The sequence below is a fragment of the Bos taurus genome, chromosome 19 (genome assembly GCF_002263795.3).
Source record: "Bos taurus isolate L1 Dominette 01449 registration number 42190680 breed Hereford chromosome 19, ARS-UCD2.0, whole genome shotgun sequence".
Classification (NCBI taxonomy): domain Eukaryota; kingdom Metazoa; phylum Chordata; class Mammalia; order Artiodactyla; family Bovidae; genus Bos; species Bos taurus.
This window is the reverse complement of record NC_037346.1, coordinates 29,482,920-29,508,663: the sequence shown is the minus strand read 5'-3', so window position 1 is coordinate 29,508,663 and position 25,744 is coordinate 29,482,920. Positions and strand designations below refer to the sequence as shown.

At 41.6% G+C, this 25,744-nt stretch overlaps 1 protein-coding gene across 2 annotated transcripts; it reads left to right on the top strand.

Annotated features, from left to right (window-relative positions):
• Positions 1–1,308: 1,308 nt before the first annotated feature.
• On the top strand, positions 1,309–25,639 carry MYH1 (myosin heavy chain 1). Of its 2 annotated transcripts, XM_010815980.4 has the most exons (40): positions 1,309–1,346; positions 1,600–1,630; positions 3,430–3,673; positions 3,773–3,916; positions 4,024–4,180; positions 5,285–5,312; positions 6,081–6,195; positions 6,282–6,374; positions 6,500–6,563; positions 7,210–7,308; positions 7,402–7,505; positions 7,658–7,796; positions 7,988–8,106; positions 8,197–8,346; positions 9,447–9,617; positions 10,390–10,699; positions 10,792–10,859; positions 11,932–12,019; positions 12,100–12,217; positions 12,516–12,639; positions 12,728–12,864; positions 12,960–13,215; positions 15,057–15,299; positions 15,392–15,568; positions 15,647–15,792; positions 16,027–16,117; positions 16,205–16,594; positions 17,193–17,319; positions 19,085–19,203; positions 19,367–19,563; positions 20,275–20,458; positions 20,736–20,901; positions 20,989–21,113; positions 21,513–21,821; positions 21,908–22,111; positions 22,441–22,566; positions 22,656–22,826; positions 23,093–23,197; positions 23,317–23,412; positions 25,378–25,639. In XM_010815980.4, the coding sequence occupies exons 3-40, from the start codon at positions 3,470–3,472 to the stop codon at positions 25,528–25,530; spliced, it is 5,817 nt and encodes a 1,938-aa protein (XP_010814282.1). In that variant the 5' UTR covers positions 1,309–1,346; positions 1,600–1,630; positions 3,430–3,469; the 3' UTR covers positions 25,531–25,639. The 2 variants fall into 2 exon arrangements, with proteins under 2 accessions (XP_010814282.1, NP_776542.1); NM_174117.1 differs by lacking the exon at positions 1,309–1,346 and having other exon boundaries at positions 1,608–1,630; positions 25,378–25,637.
• Positions 25,640–25,744: the final 105 nt, after the last annotated feature.

The window sequence follows — 25,744 nt, the reverse complement described above, 5'->3', positions numbered from 1 at the left end:
TCTCTCTTCCTGAAATTACTCAACATTTTCCTGATAAAGTGTGTAAAAAAGCAAAATGATGCACCTGTGGTTACAAAGCAGATGAAGGCTAGGCTAGGGAAGCCCCTCTCAGACTCAAGTCTCCAAAGACCCTTCCTAAAGGTTTTAACCGACTCAGTTACCAGCAAGCACACCAGACTGCGAATCAGGTGCCCAGTGTCTACACTGCTGTGTCATTTGTGAACTCTCTTCTGTTCTTGGAATCTCCGTTACATTATTAGTGAAGTAAGGAATAGCGGTTAGATAGTCCATTACAGCAATAAAATCATGTGACTGTTACAAACAGTATCTCCAGATATCTGCTTTCATAAGGCAGCCTCTTTGCACTGAATCAACTGAAATATCAGTACAATAATACAGGAATGGTTGCCAAGCAGGGTATATTAAGCAAATTTTGTCTCAGTCCCAGATAAACAATGCTGACATAAGAGATGCAAGACCATCAAGACGATAAGCCAAATTTTTAAAATTAAAAATCAAAATAGAAAATAATGTACCAGTATTGTTTGTAAGCAAAATGTGAAATATATACCATGGATAACTGATAGAGAAGTCACAGATGTTATATATTTAGACAGATAAATGCCCTGTTTTCTAGTGTTTTCTATGGTGAGTTTCATAGAGGAAAACAAATGTCACAAGCAACTTGCATCTAAAAAATAAAAGTGAAGGAAAATGATTTTGCTGGCTTGGCAAAAATGATTTGACAATGAATCAGGAGTGACTAACCAAAGGAAAAAAAAGAAGCTGTGTATCTTTGGCTGCTCTTCATGAGGAAAATTGTAAAATTAAATTTCCAAGCATCCTTGAAAAAGTACAATAAATTGGGAGAAAAAAAACATGGCTTCTTGGGAGAAACTATCTTTTTCTGGTGCTCTGGTAAAGAGCAGAAACTTTGCTCCCTAGTATAATATCTGCAATTGTGCAGGCAGTCGAAAAGACTCACACAGGCGATTCAGTGAAATACAAGAGCAGCAGGCAACAAAGTCCAGGGAATCCAGCTCATGGCTATCTCTGAAACAACACCTTACATTATTCCAAAGGCAGTCACTTTCAGGTTGCCAACAACTCAACTTATTTATAGGAGATTGATTTATACACTTAACCCAATGTGAGAGGAAATATTTCTAATTATATCCAAACATCTTTAATATGAAGGGAATTATGCTTGGAGACCTTCATTGCCAAAAACAGGTTTTGCCAAATATGATTTAAGAAAGAGGAGGAGGCGACGTGTTTTCCATATTTGACCCTATAAAAGTACCCTGGGGATGAGTATGACTTGTCTTTCCTCATAAAGCTTCAAGGTAAGTGTGTGTGAGGACAGAGCTCTGTCTGAAGGGCCAGCAGGGATGCCTGGCTGCCCGCATGCATGCCACACATCCTGGCTCCTGCTGCCCCTGGGAGCCCTTCCAGTGAAGCACCAACTTACTCCGCAGCAATTTTAATTAGATGTTTTGGTGTTCCCAGTCATTTCCTGCTTCTCAATTCAGAATCATTCTTGCTACTATTGGGAACTGTTCACATTTAATCAGAGGACATTTGCGTTTTTTCTTACAGTTCTGACCCACTTCAAGGTTGCATCTCCAAGGTAAGGCACTGGCTTGTTTTTCTCATTCCTTGCAAGGAGTAGGAAACCTTCTGCAGTGGTTTGGAGAGTGGTTGAGGGTAAGGGCTACAAAATAAAAGCATTTCAATTTCATGGCTGTTCATGCTTCCCTGAAAAACTCAGAGGGAGACTTTAGAAACTGGTTCTCATTAATCAGTATCTTTTGCAATAAATACAATGCTTCAGGAGTTTTTAGATACATTGTTTTTTCTATTTCCAGCATTGCAGATTATCTTTTAAATAATTCAATTACAATATGCAATGCAGCATTTCACACCATTATTGCTCATTTACAGAGAAAATGTAAATGTCCTATCCTGCAGCTCTTACCACTGTATATAATATAAAAACCCTTGAGATGCAGCATTACTGGATTAATAAAATGAAGTGAATCTTTGACTTGGAAAAGTGGTTGAAATCTGCATGCTGTTTCACACTCTGTAAAATGAACATTTAAAAAATTATATGATACGAAAAATGATTGTGAGCATTTTTAGTAGGACAAAGGATTTTTAAAAAATATATTTTGCTGTGGACCATTTTTAAAGTCTTACTGAATTTGTTACAATATTGCTTCGGTTTCCTGCTTTGGGTTTTTGGGCCCGAGGCATTTGGCATGTTAGTTCCCCGGCCAGGGATCGAACCTGCATCCCCTGCCCTGGAAGGTGAACTCCCAACCACTGCACTGCCAGGAAAGTCTAGACAATGGACTTTAATTGTGCTATCCAAACCACTGTGGTTTGAATAGAAAAATATTGAGAAGATGACTCAAGTGCTTTGAGTTTTTCTCAATAAAATATCTTTTTAAAATTATAAAATAGTATACCTGTGGCGGATTCATTTCGATATTTGGCAAAACTAATACAATATTGTAAAGTTTAAAAATAAAATAAAATTTAAAAAAAATTATAAAATAGGTTATATATGATTCTTATTGACAGGATTAATGAATGTTAAAGTGACAAGAGACAGATTTGAAAAGAAAAAGTTTCCTGAAATTTTTATGAGAATACTAGTAATAAAGCAAGAAAACTTAAGTAATAACTAATGTCTTTGAGAAATATTAAAGACAGGTGAAGAAGCTGAGTTTCTCAAAATTATGGCACAGGAACAAGAGTAGTAGATGTAAAAACAGGATTTTTTAACTGAAAGTGCAAAACAAAGCTCCTCACATTTATGCTTTCCTTTATTATTATGTGGTCCTTGTAAATTCCAAATCTATAATGAAAAGGTTTTCACCAGGCACTAAATAGTTCATATAACTTTAGCAACATAGTTGTATTGATCTTTTAATATATAAAGCCAACTCTGGTCCTTACCCACACCCAGCATGTGTTCTAAGAGGTGTGAAGGATGCTATAAAAGGAACATACTCCCAGTCTGCAGGGTCCCTGTAATCTGATTGGAAGACAAGAAGTACAGGTGAAGGAGCTCGAGAAATCCTGCTGTCGTCTTAGCATTGTGTCTGTATAAGCTGATGATAAGCGGCTTTCTTTTATGCAAAAGAAACAGAGAAAGGAGTTATAATATCGGGTAGAAGATGAGCCAGAACCAACAGTCTCTTGCCAAATAAGTATCTGTCAGCAATGGTACAGAACACAGAGACTGCCATTTCACCTCCAGCCAAGCCAGGGAGGTAGTCATACCCAGCAAGATGCTAGTGCTCAACCTGTCAGGGAATAAGGTTGGGTTTGTTTTTGTTTGTTTGTTTTTTTAAAAAAAAACATGAATCTAATGATCCAGTTTCTGAATTTCTGTAATATGTTTTCTTCCTCTGCCAGGCAGGGTCTTTGATTGGGCTGCCATCAATAAACTGCAGCCATGAGTTCAGACCAGGAAATGGCTGTTTTTGGGGAGGCCGCTCCTTACCTCCGAAAGTCTGAAAAGGAGCGCATTGAGGCCCAGAATAAGCCTTTCGATGCCAAGACCTCAGTCTTCGTGGCGGACCCTAAGGAGTCCTTCGTGAAAGCAACTGTGCAGAGCAGGGAAGGGGGGAAGGTGACGGCCAAGACCGAGGCTGGGGCGGTGAGTAGAGCATCTGGAGGGGATGCGATGGGGCCCCACTGCCCATTAGGAGAGCTGACACTTCTTTACTAACCTGGCTCCTCTTGTTTGACCTGACAGACAGTAACTGTGAAAGAAGACCAAGTCTTCCCCATGAACCCTCCCAAGTTTGACAAGATCGAGGACATGGCCATGATGACCCACCTGCACGAGCCCGCTGTGCTGTACAACCTCAAAGAGCGTTATGCAGCCTGGATGATCTACGTGAGTTTGTTCTCATGGACTCTGTTCATGCAGGCGGTTAACATTTTGAAAACCAGTATTAATGTCCTCATGAAACAATTATATTCCTTTTTTCCTTTATGGTGCAGACTTACTCAGGCCTCTTCTGTGTCACCGTCAACCCCTACAAGTGGCTGCCAGTGTACAATGCAGAGGTGGTGACGGCCTACCGAGGCAAAAAGCGCCAGGAGGCCCCGCCCCACATCTTCTCCATCTCTGACAACGCCTATCAGTTCATGCTGACTGGTACGAGCCTTGACCGTTTATCATACAAAAATTTTCACCATCTATAATCACCAAACAGGGAAGCTAAAACATAAAAAGATCCTTCGAAATAGCCAAATCCAAATCCAAGCCCCCTAGTTGCACACCAAAAGTGAGGAAACAATAGGCATACACACACTGTCAAGTGGGGAAAAAACCTCCGTTCTCCTGATTCCACCTCCACAACTTTATCAGACCACACTGCTGCTCCAACCCAATTAAGCTTAATTTGTTTACAGTCTCCTTGCTGAGAAATATATGATTCATTTTATATATTCAAGTCACAAAAAAGGTTAAGTTAGAGCTGAATAGTATTGCCTGAACAGAAATGAAAAATATATGTTCAATCATTTTAGTACCCAAGTTTCTTGTTGATTTTGAATTAGATGGTTAAGAAGTGTTGTATGTCTTTAAAGTTATCAGAACCCATTTCAGAGATGGCAGCCTCTCTCTGAATGAAATGTATTGGGGGACTACAGCATTCAAATGGAAGCTGTTTCTGGCCCCTCCCCAAAAGACTTTATTCTGATTAAGGCATCCTCTCTGATCTGTCTTTGACCCAATGGCCTACTCTGGGAAGCCTGATCACAGTTAGGGTTGCAGTCTGGGATCTTGAGACAGATAGATGTGTGTATGTGTGTGTGTGTGTGTGTGTGTCTGTGTGAGATTGATCCATAGAAACCAAATCTCAATCTTGGCCTAATTAACACTATTTGGAACTATGAAATACAGTCCGCATCCTGAGTATACTGCATTTCTCAGTTATATGCATTTGTCCATGAAGAGCAGGCCATTGGAGCCTAGAGATAACAATGAACAGCTGTGCCTCTGGAAAGAACTGCTCTTTCCTTCAAACCAGAAGGACACACTTTCTGTGGAGTTCAAGGAGTTTAAAATGTGACAACATTTTAATGTTTCTCTTCCCCAACTTGAGAGATATAACAACATTGCATGTACCTTTATAATAATATACTGAAAAATTCTCCTGAATATGACACTTACACTCAATGCCCTCAATGTTTCCCGGTGGGAAGTTCTGTGTAAGTAGCTGGTAAATAATCTGATTGTCCACTGTTTTTCTTCTAGATCGGGAGAATCAGTCTATCTTGATCACGTATGTATTATTATTCTGACACTCCAGTTTTATTTTCACTGGGAAAATGACTAACCAAAGGAATAAATTAGTTCATGCCCCCGTATTAAAGCAATGGCAAATCAGCCAGGAACTAAATACCGTTATTGTTTATTATAGGGTTCGGATTGCATCTGAATGTAAAATAGCAATGTCCCAAATTACATCATTTGCTAGACCAACCTTAAAAGTCCCAGAGCTTTCCAGGGATTAGATGTAAAACACTATGTCCACACGTGGCCAGAACCCAGTACTGGACAGCAAGCGTATATACCTTCTAAAGGCTGGACACTTTGTGAATATTACCAGTGGTTCATTTTCAAGGCTTACTGGAGGAATGTCTAGTCCTTCAAAGACCTAACTTGGGAGTATCTTTAGTCTAAGGAAGCAAAAGAACGCATGCATTGCTTCAGAGAGTTTTTACTAATCGTTTCATTTACTACATAATGGTTGAGTTAGTTGCTTCTCGGACTCCTCAAGCCCTGGCCTCAGCACATAGAAGAGAGCTTGACACATTTTAAGCACTCAAGAAACAAGTGCTGCATGATTAATGATTGAATGTCTCAGCTTTTCATCAATGCAAAGCAACAGAAATAATACGAGCTAAACACGGGCTGAAGAGAAAAACCTAGGGGGCTCTGACAAAGACATATAAAGACAGGCACATTGGCTAGTCAAGGGTAATAAAGGAAGCAGTTTCACTTGTCATAGAGCTTAAATTCTCACATTTATTTGACAACTGTTTGACAGCGGAGAATCTGGGGCAGGAAAGACTGTGAACACGAAACGTGTCATCCAGTACTTTGCAACAATTGCAGTCACTGGGGAGAAGAAGAAGGAGGAACCAACTTCAGGCAAAATGCAGGTGGGTCTGGTTGCCAGGGCAGCATGTGGGCTATCAGGTGAGAAACTCCCAAGCCCCACATGTGAGCACCGCTCTTGCCTTGGCAGGGGACTCTGGAGGATCAGATCATCAGTGCCAACCCCCTGCTGGAGGCTTTTGGCAACGCCAAGACCGTGAGGAATGACAACTCCTCTCGCTTTGTAAGTCTCTGGTCACAGAAGGGTGTTCTTTTAGATGCCAGAGAGGGCTGTCTGTGTTATTATTTCAATCTCTTTTACTGTGTGCTTCCAGTTTTATATATACCATCATCTTTTTCACTTTCAAGGGTAAATTCATCAGGATCCACTTTGGTACCACAGGGAAACTGGCTTCTGCTGATATTGAAACATGTGAGTAACAGGACCTCCTAAACAGAATCCGGAGTGACAGTGATGGATTGGAGGAACATCTTACAGCTCATACTGGGCCTGGAGCCTGTGCAATACCACTCACTGCCAAACACACCCCTGGGAAATGCCAGTCTAACTAGATCCAATGGTGTGCTTCACCCACTTCAGTCAGGGGCTGCAGAAACTGCCAGGAGTTGCTGGGCTTGTCAGAAGAATTCCAGCCTCACAAGACACTTCAAATTTTTATAAGAAAAGACTAAGATTAGGGGTGCATTATTTGGGTTTAGTGTATGAGATTTCTTCCTAAGTGTGAGCTTGATAAATTTGCTCTTAGTAATAACCCCTGTTATAAAGTGAGCAGAGATGCTGAGGAGGAACAGGTTATCAAGAATCAATTATACCCAAAATGTCAAGGATCCTCTGCATGAGAGGTGAATATGTCTTGAGCCAGAGAACATGAGTTTCCTTCAAGAGGTGGTAAGAGTAACCACAGTGATAGAGACAAAATTACGTGGTACCTCATGGGACCATTCAGCTGAAATCACAAGGGGCCAATGAAATTTTTAGTTCATGACCCCAAGAACCAAAGTCACTCCCAGAACTTTATCAGTTTTCCCTCTAATCCCGTGTCCACTTGCCATTGCAGATCTTCTGGAGAAGTCTAGAGTCACTTTCCAGCTGAAGGCAGAAAGAAGCTACCATATTTTTTATCAGATCATGTCTAACAAGAAGCCAGAGCTAATTGGTATGCAAGAGCTTAAATGTATTAAGTTAAAAGCTAACATCTTTATTAGTCCCTTCTAATGCAAAACATACACCCTAAATTCTATGTACCCAGAAATGCTCCTAATCACCACCAACCCATATGACTATGCCTACGTGAGTCAAGGGGAGATCACAGTCCCTAGCATTGATGACCAAGAAGAGTTGATGGCCACAGATGTAAGTTTCACATGCAGTTTTTAAAACGAATTGGTATATATGGGAATGACAGTGACAACCCTGCTGTAGGTATGGTTCAGGACACAGTATAAAGTCTCCTAAATAAGTTAGTGTCTTACGTCCTAATTCTGTCCTCTCATCTCTCCTGGCAGAGTGCCATTGAAATCCTGGGCTTCACTTCTGATGAAAGAGTGTCCATCTACAAGCTCACAGGGGCAGTAATGCATTATGGGAATCTAAAATTCAAGCAAAAGCAGCGTGAGGAGCAAGCAGAACCAGATGGCACTGAAGGTACCAATGAACCCCCAAGTGGGTTGAATGAGAGAAAATAGGCAACTCCACGCTCATGTCTCCTTTACACCTGAGCATCTGATGGACACACAAATCAAACCCCACATAGCAGTGATTCCCTCCTTACTCTGCCCCTAGGTGTTGTGGGGCCACAGTAGGCCATGCTGGATGTCTGAATTGTGTCTCTGCAGTTGCTGACAAGGCTGCCTACCTCCAGGGTCTGAACTCTGCTGACCTGCTCAAAGCCCTCTGCTACCCCAGGGTCAAGGTTGGCAATGAGTTTGTCACCAAAGGCCAGACTGTAGAGCAGGTAAGTGCCCAACCTCTGTGAATCACATCCTTCCCAGGCCTTCACATCATGCCTTTATTAATGGCAATGATCATTACTTTGTCCATGAAGGTATATAACGCAGTGGGTGCTCTTGCCAAAGCCGTCTATGATAAGATGTTCCTGTGGATGGTTGCCCGCATCAACCAGCAGCTGGACACCAAGCAGCCCAGGCAGTACTTCATCGGGGTCTTGGACATTGCTGGCTTTGAGATCTTTGATGTGAGTAAGCAGAAACTTAGCAGGAGGAAAACTTACAAATCTTGCTGCCACAGTAAATGTTTAAAAAGATCCATGAAAATAACTACACTACAAACTGAACTGACACATGAAGGGAGATCAAAAGTCCATGAACGGACATCAGCTTTGGGATGAGACAGATCTGGGCTCAAACTGCACCTCTGTGAACTTAGATAATGAAAATGGTATTGACCCCAAACAGGGTAAATTCACCTAGGACCTGTACAGAAAGCTCCACATAACATGCTTATTTCTGTAAATCTTTTGCCATTGTAAGATTTCTGGATTTAAAGACCTAAGCACTGTCCCCCAGCACATAGTTTAGCATTTAGTAAATGATAAAGAACGTGATGAGGGTGACAGTGGCAGAAAAGATGGCCATGGGGAAGTTAATGACAAATTCAAAGCAGAATCCAGAGATTCTCACCTGCCCTCCATGGCCAGTAGAGGGGATGGAAATGGCATGGTAAATAAGCTCAAATTCATTTGCCTGAGACAGAATACCTCCCATACAGTTTACCCAAGTCTTCTCCCCAACAGCAGTGTCTCAGGTGTGTCTGATCGAGAGGTCTGATTTCCACACCTTTCTCTATGAGTGCATTCATGGACACTGAATGAGATTTTCTGGGTTTAGGAACAAAAGCATTTCCAGAAATCCTCAACCCAACATGGGAAGAAAGGAATAATCTAGTACCAAGCAATAATATGAAGAGTAATCCACAAGCTTTCAAATAAAAGTGCTAAGGACAGTGCAAACCTGCAACCTCTTTCCCATTTCCCTCTTACTTCACCCCCTAGAAATCTGTTTCCTGTCTGTAAGGATATGCTTAATCTGGACATTTCATGTAAATGACATCATACACTACTTAGAGCTTTGAACCCGGCTTCCTTCACTCAGCCTAGTATTTGCAAGGTTCACCCGTGTCTTAGAACCTCTTTGGCTTCTGTGTATGGGGACATCACTCTGAGTCAGGTTGTATTTTCATGCAGGAAGCAGTTAGGCTAACTATGTCAGAAGAGTCCTTTCAAAGAGAAGCTGTTATCACAAGAAGAATGTTCACTTGTATTTTCTACTTATTTAGTTCAACAGCCTGGAGCAGCTGTGCATCAACTTCACCAATGAGAAACTGCAACAGTTTTTCAACCACCACATGTTCGTGCTGGAGCAGGAGGAGTACAAGAAGGAAGGCATCGAGTGGGAGTTCATCGACTTCGGGATGGACCTGGCCGCCTGCATCGAGCTCATCGAGAAGGTTCGCCTTCCTTTCTCAGACCACAGGTCACACTGCTGACCCGTATTTAGAGGAAAATCACAAATCTCACTGCACACTCTGGTAAAAGGTTTCTATTGGTAACTAAGATCAGGGAAGGTCCTTTGGCCAACTCTGAGGTAGATGATCTGATGAAAGGAGACTGAGTCTTTCCTAGAGTCCAGAACTCTACCCTTCCTAATAGTCTGATGACAAGTCTGATTCTTAAACCATCTTTCCTTATTAAAGAGCTCTGAGGAGAGCATGATTCACTTATTTCTTTGTCAGTTTTGGAGCCATTCCTGCTGGCATTTGAAGGTGGAGTTCCTAGTACTTGAAAGCAGGGCCTCTCAGTTGTGCCAAAGACCCCACAGGTACTGAGTAAACCTGTACATTCCCCTAAGCTCGCTCCTAGAAACATTTTGGGGGAAGGGTGGGGTAGAGCCTTGGGATCTGCATTTTTACCAGGTGTTTCTGACACAACCCATCACACTTGGAGAAACATTGCTCCAAGGCTTTGGGGCAAAGACACAAACTCCACCAGAGGTCCTTCCTTGTTCATCTTACCCTCCATCATATCCCAGAGCCCAGCACACACCTGGGTATTGATAGACACCCAATTAATCCTTGCCATTTAACTACTTCTAACCAAAGAAATCAGTTTTCACTAACTGTAAAGAATGATATGATGTATTTACTCAAGTAGGATCAGAATGCTACCCATTACTTCTGCAGGCAGACAATTCAAGTGGCATGTTTCTTTTCATTCTCTCAGCCTATGGGCATCTTCTCCATCCTGGAAGAGGAGTGCATGTTCCCCAAGGCCACAGACATGTCCTTCAAGAACAAGCTTTATGAACAGCATCTTGGAAAGTCCAACAACTTCCAGAAACCCAAACCTGCCAAGGGCAAGGCTGAGGCCCACTTCTCCCTCATTCACTATGCGGGCACTGTGGACTACAACATTACTGGCTGGCTGGACAAGAACAAGGACCCCCTGAATGAGACGGTGGTCGGGCTGTACCAGAAGTCTTCAGTGAAGACTCTGGCTTTACTGTTCTCTGGCCCAGCATCTGGTGAAGCAGGTAATTACCAACAGAATTCATGTCTACCTAAGGTATAAAATGAGATAAAGCAAGCCTGTACTACGAGTGCCTGTGGTTTCTCTTCCCCTCAGAGGGCGGTCCAAAGAAAGGTGGCAAGAAGAAGGGTTCTTCTTTCCAGACCGTGTCTGCTCTTTTCAGGGTATGGACCTCATTTTCTCTCTCTCATTAGATTCAGGAAATTAAATCTGAATTTACTGTGTGGGGAAGGGGAAGCAGTCTTGCAAGTATTCTAGAACTGAATGTAACTCAAGGAACCAGGGCAGCAGAGGTAGTGGTGCTGAGTCTCTCAGGAAGGTTTGGGGCAACTTGGAAGAGACAGTCAGCAGGTAGAAAATACAGGTGCCCGAAGGTTGGACTCCGTATAAGATGGTAACACTCAATATTGGGGCTGGGAAATATAGTCATTCGACACATAAAAGCTTCTTCTTGGAAAAGCAAATCAGGAGATTTTCTTGAGTTTCTGGGGGTGTCTAACTGAGGTAGAGGCTTAGGTGCATCTTGGCACAGAACTAAAATGAGTGGATTTTGAAAAGTGAGGGTAGAAAAAATAGTGGCAGGACTTGGAGGCTGTTCTAAAAGAAGAAAATAAGAAATCAGAGAAGGTGTGCTAAGAAATACCGCTTAAGGAAAATTTACTTACCTTTTAAGAATTCTATCTATAATAACTGAAGTTCCAGTTATTCTGAAAACTCAGAATTTCCATAGGGTGAATGATCTCTCACACTTGGTAATATGGCTGTCCATTTTCTGCCAATTCCCAGAAGCAGGCATTATAAGAGCCCTTTCTATGAAACCAGCAGGAGGGCACAGCTATGTAATTATAAAGAATAAACTTGTGCTAGAGAAGCAGATACAATTGAAAAGTTGGGAAAAGAAAGAAAGGGGTGAGTTGGAGGAAGACTCTGAATTTGTAAATCAGACTCCGTATCTCGTAAAACATAATGGGTTGAGTATTTCCATATGTTAATATGCCATAAATTTACACAATAAACTAGGAAATTCAACAGGAATGAACAACCACTTCAACAGCAAGTTTATAATGCACAAAGATAGGGAAAATAGAGCTATTTTCAGAGACAACCCTTGGCAAATTCAATCTAGATACTATTCACTGGAATTAAACAAATTTCATGGATGGTGACAATTATGTCTATAAATATGAATGTATAAAAATGCTGCATTTTTAACCAGATATGTATATGGGTCCACAGGAGAACCTGAATAAGCTGATGACCAACCTGAGGAGCACTCACCCCCACTTTGTACGCTGCATCATCCCCAATGAAACTAAAACTCCTGGTAAGGCACATCTGATACCCAGACAAGCTCCTGCATGACTTCTCAGGAGATTATTCTATGGAAAACATCTTTTTTTTTAGGGGCCATGGAGCACGAGCTGGTCCTGCACCAGCTGAGGTGTAATGGGGTGCTGGAGGGTATCCGCATCTGCAGGAAGGGTTTCCCCAGCAGAATCCTGTACGCAGACTTCAAACAGAGGTCAGACTTTCTCACTGTGAATTATTTTACAAGGTTCTTGTTATTGAATTTTTCAATGAAATAAGCCTATCCTTTATACCATCTATTAAAACTGGAAAAAGCAACAAATTTAACAAATTCCTTATTGATATACCAAAAGTTTGACACCCTTTGAATATACAAAGAATAGATAAAGAGGTAGATATGATTACTTGGTTATGTGTTAGACCACCCAACCTTTCAACTGTTTCTGTAGTAAGGCAGAAAGAGTTCTTGTTGGTGACAATAGCTATATCACTTATTTGTTTGGCTCAAACAGATACAAGGTATTAAATGCAAGTGCGATCCCTGAAGGACAATTCATTGACAGCAAGAAGGCTTCTGAGAAGCTCCTTGCATCCATTGACGTTGATCACACCCAGTATAAATTTGGTCACACCAAGGTAATGGTCTCTAAGGCCCACCTGGCACTGTGTCTGTCCCTTTGGAGTCTGTGTAAAGTTTCTGATCTGCAACTCTGGCCATACACAGGTCTTTTTCAAAGCTGGTCTTCTGGGGCTCCTAGAGGAGATGCGAGATGAAAAGCTAGCCCAGCTGATTACCCGAACCCAGGCCAGGTGCAGAGGGTTCTTGGCAAGAGTGGAGTACCAGAAGATGGTGGAGAGGAGGTACTCTATGGGAAACTTTCTAACCCCATCAGCCTATGCCCTGTAATTCCGTTTCCTATTATACCTGACTTTGAACATTTCTGCTCCTATCACAGAGAGTCCATCTTCTGCATCCAGTACAATGTCCGTGCTTTCATGAACGTCAAGCACTGGCCTTGGATGAAGCTGTATTTCAAGATCAAGCCCCTCCTCAAGAGTGCAGAGACAGAGAAGGAAATGGCCAACATGAAGGAAGAGTTTGAGAAGACCAAAGAAGAGCTGGCTAAGTCAGAAGCAAAAAGGAAAGAACTTGAAGAGAAAATGGTGACTCTGACACAAGAGAAGAATGACCTGCAGCTCCAGGTTCAGTCTGTGAGTATCAGAAGCCATTGTCTACTATCTGATGCTAAAATTCCAATTCAGCAGCTACTAGGGGAGAGTCTAGATGGCACCTTATTGAGGGACTGATCACCAGTCTTTCCTAATTCCCATCCTCAAAGTGTTCCATAAAATTTCATATGCACTATTATGAACAGCTCTGTCGGAGGATCCTGTGCTGTTGAGAAGAAAGTAATAAAAGTGATTTTCTTTTGCCCCTGGTGTTTTTCCTAGCAGAATACGGGCAGGAAATAAAGTGATCTTTGCTCCCTAAGATTCTCCCCACTGAAAAATGCAAATAAGAACAGTGAAGAAAGAACAATATAGACAGTAAAGAGGGTGGAGACTCTATGATGAAAATGTACCAACTGGAAACCAATATTGTGAATTTTTAAATCTATGGCCTCCTGGCAACTTCCCTCTCAACTAGCTCTTTAGGAATCCTCCAGTACCTGAAAATATAAGATCATTGCCAAGATAATGGCAGCACTTTCTAAAAATAGTGTCAGTGAGGCAAAGCATGAGTTGATGCTCTTGTTGTGATGTCCTAAGAAGTCTCCAGAGGCTTGGGAAGAGATATTTGATGAACATCACTGTCTATCCCATTTCTGTGACTCAAATGACAAGAAAATTTCAGCTGCCACCAATGAAATCAATAACAGAAATATTAAAAGTTACTCTCTAGTTCTCTGAATTCAGAAGGGAATCTACATCGCTTCTAGGGAGTGCACACATTTTAGACACATAACTAGAAAAAATAAAAGTGAATTATAAATACTTGGGTTGGCACTTCCCAAGTCACAAGTTGTGACTTCCCTTATGGTTTATGGAGTTCAAGATTTTTCAAACTGAGGATGGATTTATCATACCTTCAAAAATCAAGGGATAACTACATGGGAATTAACTCCTCTCAGTATAATATGCTCCAACCATTTCTTTTTTTTTCATTTACTAAACCTTTCTGGAAAACAATGCTAAATAAAGTCAGCTAACTGAAATTATGGGAATCAGGTTGGGGCTTCCCTGGTGGCTTAGATGGTAAAGAATCTGACTGCAAACACGGGGAGTTATCATGTAGGGGAGTAAAAAAATTTCATTGACCCTCTTAGGGTTCCTTGGCTAGGTCTGAAAATTAAACTCACAAAGATTGATAGGAGAAAAACATACAAACTTTATTTAATTTTTATGTATATATGTAAGCCTGTATAAGAGAATGAAGACCCAAAGAAGTGACCAGAGCATGAAGCTTTAATACCTTTGAGACAAAGAAATGATAAATACGTGAAGAACTGACAAGACAGGGGGTCCTGGACTGGGGTAGTAAGTGATGAAGAAACAGAAAGATAAGAGTTAGTTTAACAAGATTTGTTTATACAGCCTTCTCAGCCCTAAATTCCCCATCTCTTGTAATAAGAATGCCTTCTTTCCTCCCAGTACAGAGAGGGAACCTTCCATGTAGAAGGTTAGTGGCTTGTTTCAGGGAAAAGGGGCAAGAGGAATAGTTCAGAGTGGTCTTCCTGTTTCTGCTCTTTTCTCAAACTCCTTTAGCTTAAGATATTCATTGTGCCAAGGTACCATATTTTGGGACAGAATATCCTGAAACTCATCATTAATACGTTTATTTTATTATAATTTCACCAGGAATTGTAACTTAAATTCCTTTTTAAAAATCTCCAGTGCCTTAAATACCCAATAAATATTTCCTAAATTATGGAAAACTAATAAAAATTAACCTAAAGCTTTAAAGTACAATTTACTTATTTGGTTTCAATTCTTAATAAAATCTGAAAAGGTCCACAGAACAAGACCTAAAAGTGTCTACCATCCCTTCTCAGGAAGCTGATGCCTTGGCTGATGCAGAGGAAAGATGTGACCAGCTGATTAAAACCAAAATCCAGCTGGAGGCTAAGATCAAGGAGGTGACTGAGAGAGCCGAGGATGAGGAAGAGATCAATGCTGAGCTGACGGCCAAGAAGAGGAAACTGGAGGACGAATGTTCAGAACTAAAGAAAGATATAGATGACCTTGAGCTGACACTGGCCAAGGTTGAGAAGGAGAAACACGCCACAGAGAATAAGGTATGAAATATACTTCTATACAGCATATAGAGACTCTGCCATCTAATTAGGCTGCTTTACAACAGAGATCATCTCTTTCTTAACCTTTCTAGGTGAAAAACCTCACAGAAGAGATGGCAGGTCTGGATGAAACCATTGCCAAGCTGACCAAGGAAAAGAAGGCCCTCCAGGAGGCCCACCAGCAGACCCTGGATGACCTACAGGCAGAAGAGGACAAAGTCAACACTCTGACCAAAGCTAAGACTAAGCTAGAGCAGCAAGTGGATGATGTAAGTCTAGGACTGTCAAGGAAATTTTCTTTGAAAGTAAGCTAAGCAATTCTTTGACTCAACATTATTTACATTCAGCTTGAGGGGTCCTTGGAGCAAGAAAAGAAACTTCGCATGGACCTAGAGAGAGCCAAGAGGAAACTGGAGGGTGATCTAAAACTGGCCCAAGAATCCACAATGGATATAGAAAATGATAAGCAGCAACTGGATGAGAAACTCAAAAAGTGAGTATGAGAGAATACAATTGTAACCCACTCATTGTCTGGATCTCAAAAATATTACTTCACAGCACACAGAAAAAAAAAATAACATCTTTGACTTTTGATTTAAAGAAAATGGTACATTTCTGACTTGTAAAACACCCACTTAGCACTTCCTCATCACCAGCCATACAAAAATGTTCAGTTACACACAGAAAAGAAGACACGGTGTGAGCTAACATGCTGCTCTCCTAACAGGAAGGAGTTTGAAATGAGCAATCTGCAAAGCAAGATTGAAGATGAACAGGCCCTCGCGATGCAGCTGCAGAAGAAGATCAAGGAGTTACAGGTAAATCCATGGTTTCCACCAGTGTCATGCAAAATGACAAAATTACCAACTCAAAGGAGCTCACAATGAGCTTCTCCCCACCTCCAGGCCCGCATCGAGGAGCTGGAGGAGGAGATCGAGGCTGAGCGGGCCTCCCGCGCCAAAGCAGAGAAGCAGCGCTCAGACCTCTCCCGGGAACTGGAGGAGATCAGCGAGCGGCTGGAAGAAGCAGGCGGGGCCACTTCCGCCCAGATTGAGATGAACAAGAAGCGGGAGGCCGAGTTCCAGAAGATGCGCAGGGACCTGGAGGAGGCCACCCTGCAGCACGAGGCCACGGCGGCCGCTCTTCGCAAGAAGCACGCGGACAGTGTGGCTGAGCTGGGGGAGCAGATTGACAACCTGCAGAGGGTCAAGCAGAAGCTGGAGAAGGAGAAGAGCGAGATGAAGATGGAGATCGACGACCTGGCCAGCAACATGGAGACTGTCTCCAAAGCCAAGGTACAATCATGATTTAAGTCTTAAAAGAGATTTCTGTGGGACAGGTGAGAGCAAGCCTTTCAGGAATCATTAGCAACTGTCAGGATGAGATTATGACAGGAGGCTAGTGGCAGGAAGGGCTAACCCCAGTGTGATGGGGCGAGTGTTCCCTCTTACACGAGACTAGCTGTACCCCAAGACTGTGCATCCTGAAAACTCAAGTTCTTTCCAATAAAAAATACAATTCAATGGTATATTTTGAAATTTTAAAAACACCTCACCTTGAATAGGCTCTTTGTTTTCCCCTTAAGCACAAATACATAATTTGTTTCTCAAAAAAATTTCTTGAGCTGAATCGTTGACTATCACTATTCTCATATCACAGATGAGCCAACTGAGTAAAGGTTTTGAGTCACAAGGCAATTTCATGGCAGTACGTTTAGACTGTTATATTTTGACTCTTTCCATCACAGCCTAAGGCCTCTGTTGGTTTTGTTTGTAAAGATAGCTTATTCTCGAAGGAAATGAGTACAGCAGCTCCTATGGAATCCTGGGATTACTGCAGATTTCCATGATCCAAATACTTGAGATGATGCCATCTACCACTTTTTGAATGCAGGGAAACCTCGAAAAGATGTGCCGCGCTCTAGAGGATCAGCTGAGTGAACTTAAGACAAAAGAGGATGAGCAGCAGCGGCTGATCAATGACCTAACGACTCAGAGAGCGCGTCTGCAGACAGAATCAGGTGGGCATCTACCAGTCCTGACTTTGAATGACCAGTTTACCTTGGATTCTCAACTGGCTGATAAACCCTGCACTGAGTTACTTGAGCTCATGGGAGGTGCTGCTAATATGAACACCTTAGCTACCACCGGCTTGGACATGTATTCATCAATGCAATGGACATGAACTTGGACAAACTTTGGGAGATTGTGAGGGACAGGGAGGCCTGGCATGCTGCAATCCACAGGGTCACAAAGAGTCAGACATAACTGAACAACAACAGTATTTACTTTCACTTTTCAAAATGCTTCCACACATTAATTACTTTTTTACCCTCATTAGTCTGTATAATGTTATCCCCATTTTAATGATGTTAGATTACGGTTGCAGAGAAATGACCTGTCCAAGAATGCTTACTCCAGTCTTTTCCCTGAAGTCTTGACAATTTCTGGTAACACCACATTTAAGTAGGGAACTATTCAGGACCACGATCTAACCAGGAGCATGCAAGTGAGATTCAAAGAGTTCTGATTATCCAAACTGGAGAGTCTCTGCATTTACTCCTCCCCGTATGTACCAACTTGTCCAATTTTCTACCAAAGTTCTGCCTCCCCAAGTGAGAGGTGGAAATTGCTTTACGGGTCTTTTGAACCAGTAAAGCAATGGGTGGATCAAATTGTTGGAGAACCACTTTTACTCTTTCATATTCATTCAAATATTGTTCTTTCTAGAACAAAACTCAAGTAAGGCTTGTTATTACTGTTATACAGGTGGTAAGTACATTTCATGAAAAGAAAAAATTGTCTTCTCAAAGAATCAAAATGCCCCTTGTAGTTTCTTTTCCTCATTACATGTTTGTTCCTAGTAATCCAGTGGTATGAAAAAAAATTGGAAGTTGTGATTCTTATTAAATGTTAAACAGGTAAGGCTTCCAGGTTATCTGTTCAAAAATGGTGCTGAAAGGGTTTTCCCTCTTTTTAACATAATACATTTGACCCTTGAACAACATGGGTTTGAAGAGTGTGGGTCCACTTATACGTGAATTATTTCCAATAAAAATGCACTATAATACTAGATTATCCACAGTTGGTTGAGTCCATGGGTGTGGACAGAGAGGGCTGACTGTAAAGTTATATCTGGGTTTCTAACTGCTGAAAGGGTTGAAATCCCTTGGTTGTTCAAGGGTCAACTGTATAGTATATGTTCAAATTATGGTGCTTAAAGAATGGAAGACAAACTTAAATGACACTTAGTTTAGGAACTGATTTGTTATCCACAGACCAACTCATTCTTGGGGTGGAAGGACGCTTGACTGTCTCGATATAAAAATTCTTCCAGGATTTCTCTTTGAACATCAGTTCAAAGGGTGCTGCTCCAAGTCTCCTATTTTCCACAGAATAAATTCTGTTTCAGTCAAGTTTCAGTGGAAGGTAAACTAGTACAACACCATTGCCATAGACAAAAAACACTGGAATGCTTTTTGTTAGTCTGATTTATATTTCTTTTCACATATTTCTTCATCTATTTCTACTGTGATCAAACAATTTTAAATATCTCCTGAAATCTTTTCTGTTGTTCAGAAGAGTGTAATCTGCCTTAAAGTCTTCCCTACTTCTCATTTTCACATGGATGTGCTCACCAGGGTTGACGTAGAAATTCGTGGTTTGCTGTAATCCACACTCTGCATCATGTTTCAACCCCAGCTCCCTTTCCCCTGCTCCAGTTTGTATCTTGGGAGTTTTAATTTCCAAAGTGAGGTTGAGTTTTCTGGTTCTTGGTCTTTATAGGTGAATTCTCACGCCAGCTAGATGAAAAGGATGCACTCGTTTCTCAGCTCTCAAGGGGCAAACAAGCATTCACACAACAGATTGAAGAACTGAAAAGGCAGCTGGAAGAGGAGATAAAGGTTAGCCCTACTTATTACTGTTGTTGTTTCTGTCATTATACTTGCTTTTAAGGTTGTTTTCTGCTTACTTCTACAGATTTTCTTCTGGTGGCCTACAGGAGCTTAGGGACTAAACATCACTTTAAAGATAATAAAATTAAGTCACCAATTGCTATGTTCTCAGGCCAAGAGTGCCCTGGCCCATGCCCTGCAGTCAGCCCGTCATGACTGTGACCTGCTGCGGGAACAGTATGAGGAGGAGCAGGAGGGCAAGGCCGAGCTGCAGAGGGCGATGTCCAAGGCCAACAGCGAGGTGGCCCAGTGGAGGACCAAGTACGAGACGGACGCCATCCAGCGCACGGAGGAGCTGGAGGAGGCCAAGTATGTTCTAGACTTACTTAAAATGGAAATAGAGATAACAATCAAAGTGCACCTGATATTAAATACCATGTGAACAAATGTCCATTGCTCCCCAAACAAAAACTTAGGAATAGATCATACATGATATAAACTTAAGCAAGTAAAACAAATACTCTAGGTTATCTGGGGAAAGAAATTAAGTTAGAGGGTAGAAGGAAGAAGGACATGAGCAACAGGAAGCTGAAAGATTATTTTTTAAAAAGGAAGCTTTTGATGTCATCTTATATAGAGTAAGAGTCAATTATACTGTCCTGAGCTTCTCCTCCTTCTTAGCCACTAATGAAAAAATTGATCCAAAGTGATAGGTATGTAAGAGAAAAAACATCTGGCTTTAAACCACAGGTCCTCCTTTTGAGATGTAAAAGTACAGCTACTTGTAGAAGGAAAAAGAAATCTATTATTAAAGACTAAAAAGTAGACATTAAATTCTGCAATAAGAAAGAAAACATTCTTATATAAAGATTTAAATGCAATCAAAAGTTCAAGACTGAACTTAACCGGGAGAATCTTATTCTACAGAAAGTTTAAGGAAGGGACCTGCTTATTCAAGAGAAAACTTAAGCAGAGATCTAGTCATTTCTCCTGTGAATAATGTACAGCCAGACAGGAATGATAATGTTTTAGTGGATGCCTTAGAAGAGTATCTGTGTGAGCCTTTATTTCACATTTTAGGAAGAAGCTGGCCCAGCGTCTGCAGGATGCTGAGGAACACGTAGAAGCTGTGAACGCCAAATGCGCCTCCCTTGAGAAGACCAAGCAGCGGCTCCAGAATGAGGTTGAGGACCTCATGATTGATGTGGAGAGGACAAACGCTGCCTGTGCAGCCCTGGACAAAAAGCAAAGGAACTTCGACAAGGTAACTTCTGCACCAATTTCTGCCTCAGCATTCACATGTGGCTGAGGACAGCTGGTCACCTTCCGTGTGCCTATTCAAACCATCCACGGGCTGTGCTCAGCAGCTCCTGCCATAAGTAGGTGGGGAGGAGGGGGCACTCCTGTGGTTTCTACTCTTCTCATTCATAAGTATTTTTTAGTCCCCAGTCATCTCAACTCTGTTTGAAAGCTGCCAGAAAAAATGGTTTCATCCCATCCAACTTTCTCCACCAATTTCCTGACCATTCCTTGCCCCTCAGATCCTATCAGAATGGAAACAGAAGTATGAAGAGACTCATGCTGAACTTGAAGCCTCCCAGAAGGAGTCTCGCTCCCTTAGCACAGAGCTGTTTAAGATCAAGAATGCCTATGAGGAGTCCTTAGACCAACTGGAAACCTTGAAGCGGGAAAATAAGAACTTGCAACGTGAGTACACTTTACCTTTTCTCCAACAAAGAATTTGAAAGAATGTTTTCCTCACTGAATGAATTTTTAAATGTTTTTCACCAACAGAGGAGATCTCTGACCTCACGGAGCAGATCGCAGAAGGAGGGAAACGTATCCATGAACTGGAGAAAGTAAAGAAGCAAGTGGAACAAGAGAAGTCTGAAATTCAGGCTGCTTTAGAGGAGGCAGAGGTACACATTTTACTGTAGACTCTAAAACCATTTTGAAAGCAACTGAGATCGAATACATGCAAGAACAGGTGAATCAAGATAAAAGAAAAATAATTTTCACTCTGTAATAATAAATATGAGGATGGAAAATTGACCATGCATACAACAAACATAACTGGACATCAGAAACTATGTGCTAGACACTGAGAAAATAAAGATGAGGTCAGGGCCCTAAACTCAAGGGCATGAGCTAGCTGGGAAGATAGAATTATACAAAACCAACAACTCCACATTGCAGAAATTTCTATAACAGTGGAATAAAGATGCATTATGGTAGCACAAAGGTAGTAGCTAATTCCTATCTCCAGAATACTAAACACTTCCACTCCTTGCTAACGTCACCCCCTTGCTGTTGTTAAGGCATCTCTTGAACACGAAGAGGGCAAGATCCTGCGTATCCAGCTGGAGCTGAACCAGGTCAAGTCTGAAATTGACAGGAAAATTGCTGAAAAGGATGAGGAAATTGACCAGCTGAAGAGGAACCACATTAGAATCGTGGAGTCCATGCAGAGCACGTTGGATGCTGAAATCAGGAGCAGGAATGATGCCATCAGGCTCAAGAAGAAGATGGAAGGAGACCTCAATGAAATGGAGATCCAGTTGAACCATGCCAACCGCATGGCTGCTGAGGCCCTGAAGAACTACAGGAGCACTCAAGCCATCCTCAAGGTAAATGGGTTCAGGAGATGGTCCCAGTACAGGTGGGTGACTGCAGCCCTGAGAACAAGGTGTCTCAATGATCGTTCATTCCACAGGATACCCAGATCCACCTGGATGATGCTCTGCGGGGCCAGGAGGACTTGAAGGAGCAGCTGGCCATGGTGGAGCGCAGAGCCAACCTGCTGCAGGCTGAGATAGAGGAGCTGAGGGCCACCCTGGAGCAGACAGAGAGGAGCAGGAAGATCGCAGAGCAGGAGCTCCTGGATGCCAGTGAGCGTGTCCAGCTCCTGCACACCCAGGTGGGCATAACAGAACAGCAAAAGATACTGGAAATGAAAATCTTGCTCAAATCTTCATATTATTTAAAAATTTATTCACAGTGTTATATGGGGGATTAAAGTTTAAAATACGTACTATTTTTGAATTAACAAATATTTTTATTAATATGAACTATGACATTCAGAGTTGACTGTCTTGTAAAAATGTATTGTCAACTCAGATAATTTATGGAACAAGAAGGGATACTAATTAGTTATCTTAATTAATTAGCTTGTGGGTTCATTAGAACATTGGACACCCTGATTTTGCTCTCATGTATTAATATTTCTAAATTTGGTATTTTAACCAGAACACCAGCCTGATCAACACCAAGAAGAAGCTAGAGACAGACATCACTCAAATCCAGGGAGAGATGGAGGACATTATCCAGGAAGCTCGCAACGCAGAAGAGAAAGCCAAGAAGGCCATCACTGATGTGAGCAGAGGGCCACCCTGGGTGCTCAAGCTAGAATCTTGATGGGCTGTCTCACCTTTCTCAACTGGTTTTGTTTTACTGTTAATCAGGCAGCCATGATGGCTGAGGAGCTAAAGAAGGAGCAGGACACCAGTGCCCACCTGGAGCGGATGAAGAAGAACCTGGAGCAGACGGTGAAGGACCTGCAGCACCGCCTGGACGAAGCTGAGCAGCTGGCCCTGAAGGGCGGGAAGAAGCAGATCCAGAAGCTGGAGGCCAGGGTGGGTCTTCTGATCAGCCTATTCCCATCTCATTCTAATCTAATGTGCGATTTTTTTTTAGAATCTCCCACTGTTAGATGATGTGGGGCATACAAAGATTCAGAAGAGATATTCTTTGTAAGAGCTTATAAAGGGGGTGACTAGACTAGGGCATCGTATACTACATATAAAGCAGAGTAAAAGCAGCATTATGGTTCATCTGAAGAAGGAGAAATCCACTGAGTGAATGGACCAGAGTAAACATCTCTAAAATACTCATCTTGCAGGTACGTGAACTGGAAGGAGAAGTTGAGAGTGAACAGAAACGCAATGTTGAAGCTGTCAAGGGTCTACGCAAACACGAGAGAAGAGTGAAGGAGCTCACTTACCAGGTAAGGAAAATATCCCGTCTCTGTTTTCCCCTCGGCTACAAGGGATCAAAAAACCAAATAAACAACAAAATGGGATGGTATCTGTGCTTTCAAGAAACTCACTCTTGGAAATATTTCAGACTGAGGAGGACCGCAAGAACATTCTCAGGCTCCAGGATTTGGTGGATAAACTGCAAGCAAAGGTGAAATCTTACAAGAGACAAGCTGAGGAAGCGGTGAGTTCAGTCCCCCTCGGGGTGATGGGGCTGCCTCCTGTTCTCAGATATATCCAAGCCAATTTAGTTCAAGGGGTGAAAGAAATAGGGTAAAATAAGGAAGGATCAATGAAAGATGATTCAATGAATATGTGAAGAATGAACAGAAACCAACCACTTGACAAGATAGTGGAGAGTGTTCTAGGAAGGAGGAACAGCAATGCAAATCTGTTGAGTGGGAAAGAGCCTGGTCTGAGAGGTGGAAAGAATAGGGGAACAGCAATAGAGACCCCCCTGCCCTGGGCAGGGGGTGGGTCATGGGGTCTTCTAGGCAATGATAAGAAGTCTGGTTTTTATTCGAGGTACAGTGAAACACTGGGGAAGCCGCAGCAGGGTTTAAGCTGGTTTGGTCATGCCTTGATTTATATTTTTTAAAAAAGAATTCTGACTACTATTGGAGAATGGATAGTGAGACAACACTACTAGGTACAAGAAGACATTTTAGAAGGGTTTTCAAGTGGTCCAGTGGTTTGTGGAGAAAACAGAAGTAGAGAGATTCAAGATATATTTTGGAGGTCAAAACTAGAAGATATACTAATAGGTTTTGCTTGGAAAGACAGAGAAAGGAAAACAAGGATAATTAATCAGATTTATGATTTGAGTAACTAGGTACATGACATAAATTTACTAAAATGAGAAACTAAGGAAGGAACATATGTAGGCCAAGAAGAAAACAGGAATTCTGTTTTGGAAACATTGTTTGAGATATCATTATATATACACAGTGAAGGTGTCAAGTAAGCCTTTAAATATCAAGTCTCAGAAGGTCTTGGTTATATTCCAACCACTAGATCCTCAGCACTCCGCCTCATCTCATTTCTTCAGCCTGTGAATTATCTGAAAAAATAATAAAAATATGAATTTCCAAGGTATAGAAGTATAAATACATACATACCTAAATATCACAAATTGGTTCCTCTGACCATCTCTGGTTTTGTTTTTCCCCTGATCTAAGGTCTGAGAGAGAGAGAGAGAGAACATTTCTCTGGCTCCTACTCTTTCATTTATAAGAGGACCATCTGGGGTTTTTCTCAAGTTCTATTTTTTAATGACTCAAAGTTTTCTAAACGTTCTAAATTGGAAAGCCTTACTTTGGACAGTTCTTAATGAGCCTTTAAAAAAAGAATGACTACTAGAGACTAAACTAGAACTGGCCTTCCCAAATTTACTGCTATGTGCTCAAATATTCATATAATTCATATAATCAGGGAACACATCGACTGTTTTGGCAAACAACTTCCTGTTTAATTTTTAAACTGCATTAAGTGGCAATAATTTATACTCAAGTGACAATAATAATTTATGGGGCTTCCCTGGTGGCTCAGTGGTAAAGAATCCACCTGCAATGCAGGAGTCACAGGAGATGAAGGTTTGATCCCTGGGTCAGGAAGATCTCTTGGAGAAGGGCATGGCAACCCACTCCAGTATTCTTGTCTGGAGAATCCCATGGACAGAGGAGCCTGGCAGGCTACAGTCCATAGGGTCGCAGAGTTGGACATGACTGAAGTGACTTAGCATGACAATAATTTATAGTCAAGGGTACTAGCTTGGTATAGTACAAATTGTATACATGTATTTTTAAGAGGTCTGGTTCCATTCTCAGAATTCTAGGAGGTAAGGGGAAAGAATAAGAGTCTGGAAAGCTGGCATATTTAGCAGTAGTTCTAAGATGTTTAGATGTTATAAAAAGAGAACTTTTAGTTAGAACAACTTGGAGACAAATGTCACCTGTCCTTCCTTGCTACCCATGACTTCAGAAACATGAGAGAATTTTTTTTTTTTTAATGCAAGAGCATTTCTCTAAGCTAAAACAAGGTGTACTAGAGTGAACTGTTTTTAAGTAATAAGAAATTCAAGACCCGCTGATCTAAGAAACTAGAAATTTTGAAATTTCCCCCTCTTAAATGCATTTCCATTTATTCTCAGGAGGAACAATCCAATGTCAACCTCTCCAAATTCCGCAAGCTCCAGCACGAGCTGGAAGAGGCTGAGGAACGGGCTGACATTGCCGAGTCCCAGGTCAACAAGCTGCGGGTGAAGAGCCGGGAGGTTCACACAAAAATCATCAGTGAAGAGTAACTCATCCAAATGCTAAAAAGTGACCAAAGAAATGCACAAAATGTGAAAATCTTTGTCACTCTGTTTTGTACTTATGATTTTTGCAGATAAAAAATTTATCAGCAAGGAACTTGTGAGTCTCTTTTTTACAGTGTCAATTTCTTTTGGTGCCACAAGAAACAAACATATTACTTATAACTTATGGTATTTAGTCACCAAAAATAAAACATGGAAC

Excerpts from the sequence above, each read along its gene's own strand:
- MYH1 (XM_010815980.4), top strand. The coding sequence starts at position 3,470 with ATGAGTTCAGACCAGGAAATGGCTGTTTTTGGGGAGGCCGCTCCTTAC. Across the intron at positions 7,309-7,401 it reads CAAGAAGCCAGAGCTAATTG|AAATGCTCCTAATCACCACC; the intron begins GTATGCAAGAGC and ends CTATGTACCCAG. Across the intron at positions 7,797-7,987 it reads AGAACCAGATGGCACTGAAG|TTGCTGACAAGGCTGCCTAC; the intron begins GTACCAATGAAC and ends GTGTCTCTGCAG.